This window comes from Ambystoma mexicanum, chromosome 13, assembly GCF_040938575.1.
Source record: "Ambystoma mexicanum isolate Mex_15411 chromosome 13, UKY_AmexF1_1, whole genome shotgun sequence".
Taxonomy (NCBI): Eukaryota; Metazoa; Chordata; class Amphibia; order Caudata; family Ambystomatidae; genus Ambystoma; species Ambystoma mexicanum.
Window position 1 is genome coordinate 790,284,165 of NC_090938.1, and position 12,100 is coordinate 790,296,264.

The 12,100-nt window shown below is 49.1% G+C and overlaps 1 protein-coding gene across 1 annotated transcript in view; it reads left to right on the forward strand.

The window, feature by feature from the left end:
• LOC138521977 (decapping and exoribonuclease protein-like) overlaps positions 1 to 12,100 on the forward strand; it is a 263,723-nt gene that overhangs the window by 197,766 nt on the left and 53,857 nt on the right. Inside the window, exon 6 of the mRNA XM_069635170.1 lies at positions 80 to 97. Within this exon, the coding sequence (XP_069491271.1) occupies positions 80 to 97 (18 nt within the window). The remainder of the gene's footprint in view (positions 1 to 79; positions 98 to 12,100) is intronic.

The window sequence follows — 12,100 nt, forward strand, 5'->3', positions numbered from 1 at the left end:
GCGGACTAAATGACGATGTCGATTCTTGCCAAGCTTTTGCACTCTACTAATGCATCTCGTGATCTCTCTTCCATTTCAGACAGAGGATGGGGGAATGGTAAGTCAACCTCCGCATTAAAACTTACATGCCTTTTGTTTTCCTGAGATAGTTTTTCTATCCTTAACAGTCGTCATTATCTGTGGCTTCTTTTCATATTGTACGAAGTTTGTGTTGCAGCAGAGAAAGAACTGGGCAGATTAAATGAGCCCAAGCCTTTAACTTTTTAATTCTATGTATTCCAATATTTGGATTCTATTTTTTGCATGTTTAGTCAATGTTTTTGATATTTCTGTACTGCAGTGTTGAGCTGGACACTGGAACATTTAAAGGTGGACCTCTGTGGTTTGGTCAAATTTCAAAAGTTGAAATCCCATTTTACTGCACTTCTTATAGCATGAAATGCGGGGGGTAGACCCACCGGGCCCTTCTTTCACCCCTCCGCCCCTTCCCCTTTCTATATTGCTTGACCCCAGCCCACCATCTACTCCTGTGCAATAAAAACAAAACTGTAAATTAAATGGTCAGCTTGGCATAAGGGAACCAGCAAAGGACAATCGCCAATCCAAGACTGGATCACACTCTAAGCCATGGGCTGTGGCTCCGATGTAGGCAAAGTGGTAAAAATAGGTGGGACATTAGCAGGAACAGCCCACTCCAACCCCTCGGCTGTACCCCAAAAAGAAGGCTTATTACTCCTCCCCGGGTCACTCGGGATACTTTTCTCAGGGGCAGCTGCCTGAGCACTCCCTCTGGGTGGGAAAAGAGTAGACTCCCCCCAGGGAGCAGCTGACCTTTACCCCTGTCCCTTTCTAACACCTCTCTACTCATACCTCCCACCCCTAGTCCCCACGCCCATCGTCTTTACTCTCAGTGAAAGACAGCGACGGTCCCTGGTCTTGTGACCGCATATTATTTCTTTCCAAGATTCTTTTTTGAGCCTCGGGGTCCGTCTTGTGAGCTTTTGTTGTATTCCCCTCCATACACTTCTGCCATCTGAATGCCTCTGCCCTTTTCCGCCATTCGCCTCAGGCCTCCTAGAGGTCTTGCACCCCTCGGTGCCAGTAGCCTAATCTTATGGCTGCCCAGTACCCTGGTGGTTCCTGGCAGAGCTTTTTGAAATACATGCACCATGTAACTCCACCACGATTCTGCAGTGGCTGCCGTCATCAAAGAGTTCCCGCCACCTACTACCTCTACCTTTGACCTAGACTCCATGTGCCCCAGCTTGAGCTAGCCTTGATGTGCCGCAGCTTGAGCTAGACACGATGTGCCGCAGTTTGAGCTAGACTTCATGTGCCCCAGCTTGAGCTAGACTTCATGTGTCCCAGCTTGACCTAGACTTCATGTGCCCCAGCTTGACCTAGACTTCATGTGCCCCAGCTTGACCTAGACTTCATGTGCCCCAGCTTGACCTAGACTTCATGTGCCCCAGCTTGACCTAGACTTCATGTGCCCCAGCCTGACCTAGACTTCATGTGCCCCAGCTTGACTTAGACTTCATGTGCCCCAGCTTGACCTAGACTTCATGTGCCCCAGCTTGAGCTAGACTTCATGTGCCCCAGCTTGACCTAGACTTCATGTGCCCCAGCTTGAGCTAGACTTCATGTGTCCCATCTTGACCTAGACTTCATGTGCCCCAGCTTGAGCTAGACTTCATGTGCCCCAGCTTGAGCTAGACTTCATGTGCCCCAGCTTGACCTAGACTTCATGTGCCCCAGCTTGTCCTAGACTTCATGTGCCCCAGCTTGAACTAGACTTTGTCCCAGCTTGACCTAGACTTCATGTGCCCCAGCTTGACCTAGACTTCATGTGCCCCAGCTTGAGCTAGACTTCATGTGCCCCAGCCTGACCTAGAATTCATGTGCCCCAGCTTGAGCTAGACTTCATGTGTCCCAGCTTGAGCTAGACTTCATGTGCCCCAGCTTGAGCTAGACTTCATGTGCCCCAGCTTGACCTAGACTTCATGTGCCCCAGCTTGACCTAGACTTCATGTGCCCCAGCTTGAGCTAGACTTCATGTGTCCCAGCTTGAGCTAGACTTCATGTGCCCCAGCTTGAGCTAGACTTCATGTGCCCCAGCTTGACCTAGACTTCATGTGCCCCAGCTTGAGCTAGACTTTATGTGCCCCAGCTTGACCTAGACTTCATGTGCCCCAGCTTGAGCTAGACTTCATGTGCCCCAGCTTGAGCTAGACTTCATGTGCCCCAGCTTGAGCTAGACTTCATGTGCCCCAGCTTGACCTAGACTTCATGTGCCCCAGCTTGACCTAGACTTCATGTGCCCCAGCTTGAGCTTGACTTCATGTGTCCCAGCTTGACCTAGACTTCATGTGCCCCAGCTTGAGCTTGACTTCATGTGTCCCAGCTTGACCTAGACTTCATGTGCCCCAGCTTGACCTAGACTTCATGTGTCCCAGCTTGAGCTAGACACGATGTTCCCCAGGTTGAGTCAGACTCGATGTGCAGCAGCTTGAGCTAAACTTGATGTTCCCCAGCTTCAGCTAGACCTGATGTGTGGCAGCTTGAGATAGACTCCATGTGCCCCAGCTTGACCTAGACTTCATGTGTCCCAGCTTGAGCTAGACACAATGTGCCCCAGGTTGAGTTAGACTTGATGTACCGCAGCTTGAGCTAAACTTGATGTTCCCCAGCTTGAGCTAGACTTGATGTGCCACAGCTTGACCTAGACTTCATGTGTCCCAGCTTGAGCTAGACACAATGTGCCGGAGCTTGAGCTAGACTTCATGTGTCCCAGCTTGAGCTAGATTCCATGTGCCGCGGCTTGAGCTAGACTCCATGTGCCGCTGCTTGTGCTAGACTCAATGTGTCACAGCTGTCATGGCTACTTGCCCAGGATCACAGGAGCGGCACCATCAGGTGGAGGGAGCAAGGGACACCATGGTTCACACACGTCCCTTTGGGACGTTTATACATTGGGGGCCTGGTTGGACTCAGTCCTGGCACCTTTGGTGCCAGGCTCATGGAGAAACATAAGCAAGACTTTCCACTTGTGTGCAATGGGCAGGAGTGCTTTCAAGAACTTTCCACTTGTGTGCAACCAGTCCGGGTGTGGCCTTCTATCTATCTTCAGCTGCACGTGCAACTTCAAGGAGTGGCAGGGTGTGACAAGCAGGACTAAGCTAGGGGCGTGGCCTTAAGAGCTCAGGTATAAAAGCCAGCCCAACCCCAAGGCACACACTTCGCATTAATCTGCATTTGCATGCAGCGTAACGCTCACCGCCGCCTGGGATAAAGCAGCACTTACCTTGGGAATCCAGTCTCCTGTCCCTGCTTACCTCTTGGAGTCAGCTTACACCTGCATCCATCACCGCTGAGCCTGGCAGCTATTCTTCATCTTCCGGATCGCAGGACTTCAGCTCTGGGCACAGCATCTTCCTCACCTCCGGCACGCAGAACTCCAGCTCCCGGCATCGCAGCACGACATCTTCTTCATCTCCGGCACGCAGAACTCCAGTTGCGAACTTCGCAGCACGGCATCTTCTTCCTCCACGAAGGCGGACCCTGTAAAAGGACAAAAGACAAGGTTAGACATACGAACCTGCAGTGTAAGATCGCGCTTGCAAAATTCTTCGCGCTTGTCCTTAAAAGCACACTTAGCCAAGATAGACATTGTTACAGGGCTGACAACAGGCTGAGAACAAGACAATACCAATACTTCACGACAAACAGAAAACAGAAAAACACTTACCAGAAAGGCGTGGAATCGTCACAGCTGGACTGTACACCACGTATAAAGGACCAGTGAAGGAACTCGGTCCTCGTTCCTCATGCACCCTGTCCAGAAGTAGCAGGGCGGAGAGTTCGCCCTTCATAATCTACAGGTGAGCCTTAATTATGACGATGCATGCTCACAACACTATGGGAGGAAGGTTTTCTGAGGGAATTCACTCGCAGGCCAGTAAACTTACGCCCTCTCATATTTACGCAGGAACAGGGTTCCAATTCATCACAGCAGCATCGAGAGGAAGCAGATTGGGGGGTCCTACTTCCTGGGAGGGCTGCAACCGTGCCCCAATGTCCCCGCAGAGACCAGGTGAGCGTAACAGAACGCGAAGCCTCTACAAATCTCTTCCTGGGGGTTATTGATACCTCAGAGACTGACCTATTGGCCCAACTTTTGGGTGAATTACGGGCTGAAGTTCATGCTTCCCGGTGGCCAGGTTTCTTTGCCGGGACCTACTTCCACACCACAACAGTCACCACCAATCCAGGTGGTTCTTCCAGGAGCTGTTCCTCTGGCCCCGCCTGAAAGTTTCACAGGCGACCCCAACAGGTATGCCATATTCATGAACCAATGCTGCTTACATTTTTTATGCAGAACTGGGGCTTTTCCCAACGACCAAGCCAGAGTGGCGTTCATACTCTCATATTTGGGAGGTAGTGCAGCAGACTGGTCTATACCTTTGGTAAATCAAGATGATCCTTTGCTTCGAGAGCTAGGGAGTTTACAGCATGAAATGGAGAAATTGTTTGCATGACACACTCAAGGACAGGCCTTGGACAACGAATTACTGTCACTCAGACAGGAAAATCAGGATTTGTTAACCTACATCGCATCCTTCAATCGTCTTATAACTCAGACAAATTGGCCAGAAGGGAAGAGGACTACGCTTTTTTTACCGTGGATTGCGTGGAGAACTCAAGGACGTTTTAGTTCAATTGGTAAATCCCCCAGAGGGCTGTGCTGAATACATCACCCTAACTGTACAACTCGATCACATGCTGCAGGATCGAAAGATGGATCAAACTAGGGCGGAAGGACGATCGGTCTATGTGCGGCCTCGTGATAATCCACCCAAGTCACACAAACAGGCCGAACACATGCAACTTGGGGGACTACGGAGCACTCTCTCCAAAGCAGAACGAGACAAAAGGAGACAACAACAACTCTGCTTGTATTGTGGAAAAGCAGGCCATTTTCTTCGAGAATGCCCGGTGAAACCACCCAGGAAAATAGTTAGAGCAACCGACAAAGACAAAGAAAAAGAACAAGACTCTGAAAACTCCAATGCCCGGCAAGCATAGGGGTCAACTTGTCTAGCGATAAAAAGGAACCTGTACAGACCTCACACCGAGTAATTCTGGTGCTCTTGGTAAACCACAAGCAACCGTTAACAGCAAATGTTCTGGAAGCGTACATCGACAGCGGAGCTGTGGGAAACTACATCGACCAAGATCTGGCTATCCAAATAGGCCTTCCTTTCCGGCAAAAGCTGAAATCGGAAAATGTCACAGCAGTAGATGGATCTCAACTTTCATCTGGCCCTGTACCACATTATACTGAAAAGGTTAAGCTCTTGTGTCAGGACGGCCACCAAGAGGACATTACCTTCGATCTCATTGGTGCTCCTCAGTTCCAGATCATATTAGGAATGCCTTGGTTGGAGACCCATAACCCTAAGATTGACTGGCCGAAACGAGTTCTGACCTTTCCCCAAGACTGTTTTGACACCTGCTATGCTCAGAGGCCCATGAACATGAAGACTAAGAAAGGAACCGTACTGGGTCTCACTGGCTCCTTGCCACTCGAATACCTAGAATACCAGGATGTCTTTCAAAAGGAACAAGCAAACATCATTCCTCCGCACAGGTCCTACGACTGCCAAATTGATCCCATACCCGGAGCCCAGATACCCTGCTGTCTGATTTATGCTCTAACTGAGCAGGAAAACCAACACCTAAAGTCTTACCTAGACCAGTACCTAGCCAATGGCTTCATCCGTCCATCTAAATCACCTGCCTCCTCGGCGCCCTTTTTCGTGTCTAAAAAGGAGGGCGACTTAAGAACTTGCATTGATTATAGAGCACTAAACCAGATCACAGTGAAGAATAGATACCCATTACCACTTATCCCAGAACTCTTGGATCAGGTCAAAAACACTCTGATCTACACCAAACTGGATTTACGAGGGGTCTACCACCTTGTAAGCGTGAAAGAAGAAGAAGAGTGGAAGACAGCGTTCCATACTAAAGATGGTCTCTACAAATACCAGGTGATGCCCTTTGGGTTATGTAATGCCCCCGGGGCATTCCAGTTCTTTATGAATGACGTGCTCCGTGAGCTACTGGACGTTTGCGTACTTGTCTATATTGATGACATTCTCATCTATTCAACTTCCAAAGAAGAGCATATTGGTCATGTTCGGGCAGTCTTAGAAAAGCTTCGGCAACATTGACTATTTGCCAAGTTGGAGAAGTGTTTTTTCCGTGTAACTGAGGTCGAATTTTTTGGCTTTGTTCTCACACCTCGAGGTGTTCACATGGATACACGCAAAGTGGACGCTATCCTTCAATGGCCCTCACCGACATCAACAAAAGGAGTACAAAGTGTGCTGGGATTCGCCAACTTCTATCGTCGGTTCATACCCGTTTTCTCTCAGATCGTCCATCCCATTACCTCTCTGCTGCGAAAAAACGAACAATTCTGCTGGTCTCCTGAGGCTGAGGAAGCCTTTCAGAAACTAAAAAGAGCATTTACCACAGCACCCGTTCTACGACACCCACAACCAGATTTGCCGTATATGGTTGAAACTGATGCCTCTAACATAGCAATGGGAGCTGTATTGTCACAACAGAACTTGGAAACCGGACAATTGCACCCCGTGGCATTCTGGTCCCGTAAGATTTCTCCTCCCGAATTGAACTATGCAATCACTGACAAAGAACTTCTATTAATCAAGGCAGCGTTTAAAGCATGGAGACATTATCTTCTCGGAGCCAGACATACTGTCACTGTCATCACGGATCACCGCAACCTACAATACCTAAAGTCAGCTAAAGCGCAATCTTCACGCCAACGTCGTTGGGCCCTCTTCTTTGCAGAATACGACTTTGTCATTACCTATAGACCAGGAGTTCGTAATGGGAAAGCGGATGCCTTCTCCCGCATGAGCGAGGAAAAGGAAGCTTTCACTACACCAGACCCTGTGGCTATCATTCCTGAAGAGTGGATTCACAATATGATTGTCCCGGCAACCTGTCTGGACGATCTACATTCCAATTTGCGATGCCAGATGAATCAATCTGCCCAACAGGAATGGCTTCGAAAAGGAGACCGATGCACCATTAAAAAGGACCTAGCCTACTTCCAAGGGCGACTGTACATTTCAGATAAGAAATTACAAAACCAGATCATCGCCAATTATCATGATTCCTTGGTGGAAGGTCATCCAAGATTAGCAAAAACTCAAGCTAAAGTAAGGAAACACTATTGCTGGCCCACTTGGGGGAAGGACATTATCCATTTCATTGTGACCTGTGGTGTTGGCGCTCAACACAAATCTCAAAAGCAAAACCCTGCCCGTTTACTACGTCCATTGATGGTACCGCCAGCACCTTGGCAGACTCTGTCCATGGATTTTATTACAGATCTCCCTTCCTGCAACGGTTACAACACCATCTTGGTTATTGTGGATTTGTTCTCCAAAATGGCCCACTTCATTCCTTTGAAAGGGCTCCCCACTGCTTCTACTCTCGTGACAATGTTTCTAGAACAGATTGTGCGACTGCACGGGTTCCCATCGGTATTGATATCGGATCGTGGAACCCAATTCGTTTCAGCATTCTGGAAAAGGTGTTGTAAAATTGCCAAAATCGACCTTTGGCTATCCACAAGTCACCATCCCCAAACCGATGGTCAGACCGAACCAACCAACCAGACCCTAGAGCAGTACTTAAGATGCATGTTACAACAATCTGACGACTCCCGAAAGGACATCCTCTGGTTGGCAGAGTACGCATACAACAATTCCATTCACACGAGTACAGGGCAAAGTCAGTTTTATACTGTGTACGGGAGACACCCACGGGCATCTGGTTTTGATCCACTCGACACATTAGAAATGCCAGCAATAGCAAACATGCACAAAACCATTACCCAGGTTTTTAAAGAAGCAACCGAGCATCTGACCAGAGCCAGGGAAAGACAGAAAAGGTTTACAGGTCAACTTCGCAGAGAAGCTCTCAGTTACCAAATCAGAGATAAAGTCTGGTTGGCATCAAAGAACATTCCTCTGAAAGGACCAAGAGCTTTTCGCCCTAGATACTTGGAGCCCTACATTATCAATCCTGCCGCCATGAAATGGAGTTGCCATCCAACATGCGGATTCATCCGGTATTTCACGTTTCACTTCTAAAACCAATGGAACCGTTGTTATGTCCGCAACGCATGTGCGCATGCGCGAGCCTCGTTATGGCCGCGCATGCGCGTAAAGAATTAAGACGGTCCGTGGCGCAGATGCCGCATGGACCTTGGAACGATCAGACGTGCGTGTGCGAGTCTTATTGTGTGCGTATGCTTTGATGCTAGTACAGGGTGGCCCGAGGCACGGGAAGCCCCACCACACACGTATTGGCATTCCACCAGATCCTGAGATAATTGAGGGGGAGCTGGAGTACGAAGTCAAAACTATCCTAGACTCTAAGGTAGTCCGATCCAATTTGTACTACATCATAGACTGGAAAGGATATGGGCCACAAGATCGAACCTGGGAACCCAGCGAATATGTCCATGCCCCTCGATTGGTTAGGCAGTTCCATCGCAGCAACCCCACCAAACCAGGACCGGGAGGAGGACCATCCTTGAGGGGGAGTGCTGTCATGGCCACTTGCCCAGGTTCACAGGAGCGGCACCATCAGGTGGAGGGAGCAAGGGACGCTATGGTTCACGCACGTCCCTTTGGGACGTTTATACATTGTGGGCCCAGTTGGACTCAGGAGTGCTTTCAAGAACTTTCCACTTGTGTGCAATGGGCAGGAGTGCTTTCAAGAACTTTCCACTTGTGTGCGACCAGTCTGGGTGTGGCTTTCTATCTATCTTCAGCTGCACGTGCAACTTCAAGGAGTGGCAGAGGGTGTGGCAAGCTGGACTGAGCTAGTGGGCATAGCCTTAAGAGCGCAGCTATAAAACCCAGCCCAACCCCAAGGCACACGCTTCGCGTTAATCTGCATTTGCATGCAGCGTAACGCTCACCGCCACCTGGGTTACCTAGCACTTACCTTGGGATTCCAGTCTCCTGTCCCTGCTTACCTCTTGGAGTCAGCTTACACCTGCATCCATCACCGCTGAGCCTGGCATCCTTTCTTCATCTTTCGGATCGCAGGACTTCAGCTCTGGGCACGACATCTTCTTCACCTCCGGCACGCAGAACTCCAGCTCCCGGGAACCGCAACACGACATCTTCTTCCTCCACGAAGGCGGACCCTGTAAAAGGACAAAAGACAAGGGCCTCATTACGACCCTGGCGGAAATCGAAAAACGATGGCGGAAATGCAATACCGCCATCGAATAGCGCTCGGTGCGATTATGACCCGTCACCGTAAAGTACGATGCCATTAGCGACACCGTAGTGAACGCCAAAGCTAACTGCACCAAGTACGCGCATGCGCTCCATGCGAAACCGTAATTACCACCATGGCGCAACGGTACGCGAATTCTGACCCTAGCGGACATTTACCTAACGCCATCAAGCATGGCGGAAAGTACCATTCCGCCATGGTGAGAAGTACGGCATCGCGAACCAACCATAAAAGGCCCTACTGAGTGCCTGTACACCACTCCCTGGCCACATTGCACAACTCCTCGTAGGTGCAATGAAGTCACACAATGCAACCAGTGAAATGTACAAGTCACCCATGCATGCCAACGAACAAATGAATGTAGGGGCTCCAAGTGCCTTGTGAGTGGCCATCCATATTTGCCATGGCACCATTGCCGTACTGATGCAGCACAGGCATGTGAAGGTTCAAGTACAGCAACATGAACTGAAATATGAGACAAACAAAAACAGGCCCCCCATCGCTTGACACCAGTGTAAGGCAACATTCAAAGCAGTATCCTGAGTGAGACTGCACCAGCCCTGTACTCCTGCCAGTAAACAAACCAACCATCAGCATAAGCATGTACCACACAAGTTGGCAGAGTGACTGAGCAGCCAGGCTCATCTCAAGAGGGGCCAATGGGAGCTGCAGGGCACAGATGGCACGAATACAGAAGCTATTCCAATGGACATGACCTCAGTCTCCCTCCAAGAAACGCACGCAAACACAGGCACCTGTGACCAGCCATATTCTGATAATCACATCATTCCACCAATCCACCTGGCTGACCGGCATCTGTTACACAAAAGCTAATCCCCCGCCCCTGAGCATGACATCATTAAAACAGTCATAATGGCAGCCCCTATCCCTGACCTCACTGGGCTTCGTAGGCAAACGCGCCCAGTACAGTACCACGCAACTATACTCAGAAGCCGGAACCCAATGCAGATCTTCTCACAATACATCGCTCCACAAATAGGAATATGCTACATTACTTGCAAAGAATAACGCTACACGGTCAATATCATAATCAAAATTTAATGCACAACAAAATCACCAAGCCCATACAGCTATTAGGTCATGAACTCCAAAATATATTTCATTATTGTGGGCTGCATCCGCAATAAATGACCAGCTTCTTCTTGTGTGACGCCCTGTTCCTTCATGGTACACAGGGGCTACATTCACGTTCAAAAAGGCAACATGGAAGCGCCTAGAACCGCAGGGCCGTCCCATTAGGTAGGCACTAGTCCAGCTGAAAGGTCGATATGTTGCTCCTAGCCACTAGTACTGCGTAAGGGCATGTGGCCCATTGGCGATCGTCCCATAAGATCATAATGGTGCTCCACTGATTAACACGAAGCAGCAGGTGTCGGGAGTAAAAGCCATCTGCAGGAGTGGCATACAGATGGCAGCGGCAAAAGGGGAGGAGATACCTGTCACCCAAATGAAATGAAAAAGAATAGTATGGGCATCAGAACTTCATTTGAATTACTCACTTCAATGATCACACTAAATCCACAGCCATATGCATGCTAGCCCACTCAAAAGGATTATTCCCACCCAAAAATCACTTGCGAATCATAACTATATAAATCGAGGTGAAAACACTATTACAAACGAGTGTTTGTGTGCATGCGTCTGTTAAAACAGAATCCATTAGATGGGATTAGTAACGTGCATAGACACAAGTGTTTGAAGGCGCGTCGAGACAGGGAGGGTTCAACAAGGGCAGATAGACGATGGTCCCACTATGGCAGCTCTGCATCACATAGCGCAGGGGAAGTGGATAGATTCCAAAAAGCCATGTACATGGCAAACTCTCTATTAAATCATCTGTCCATGCATCCATACATCATTCCCTCATCCCGGTATGAAAACGCCTGATTATTTACTCACATAACATGTGAAATTTCCATTGAGTCTGTGCGTAATGCAGTCTGCAAAATCCACTGTGCTCCAGCCCGGAATTCCAGTGTTGTGAAGTAACATGTATTTGGGAACGTCCGGCCTTATCGTCCACTACGCTATTGCGCATCCCATACTATTCATATCAATCATTGCATTCTCGCCATGGCCCCTGTCCGAAGGACATTAAACAATAGAACTTTATATCTGCAGTCAGACCTGTGGGCGTCTCCTCGCCGCTAGCTGAAAACCGAAAGCGCTGTCCTTCGAATTCCTCATTTGCAACATCACGTCGAAAAGGCATCTGTGACCGCTTGAAATCACAAATCCATCCATGTAGTGCGGCAGTGTGTGAAAATGGCAACTGGCTTCACTCACAAATGGGACGCCCCGCCCGTCGGTGAACCGCGGTACAGTGCTGCATGAGGGTCCACCGTTAATCGAGTACTACATTCCACTGACCCTTCACAAGTTTGTTCGCGACTGTAAAGATAGTATGTGAAACAATGGGACCATAGCAGAATGAACATATGAAGCAATATTACACTGCCACCGGGATTAAATACATGATTGTAATAGCAAGATGCCATGCGTCAAATTGCAGCGTTGTGTGCGGGACGTGCTCGCCCAAAGGGGATTGCAGCTTGCACAGGTGGAATGAATCACCACAGGTGGAGGCTATACAGCCTGAAAACACATAAATTGCACACCCAACCCCCTCCCACAACCACACCCACTCCAAAATGCTACCGGCAGGACTAGCGATGTTGGCCCTGGGGGACCTGATAGCACTGCAAGTACTCCAACTTCAAGA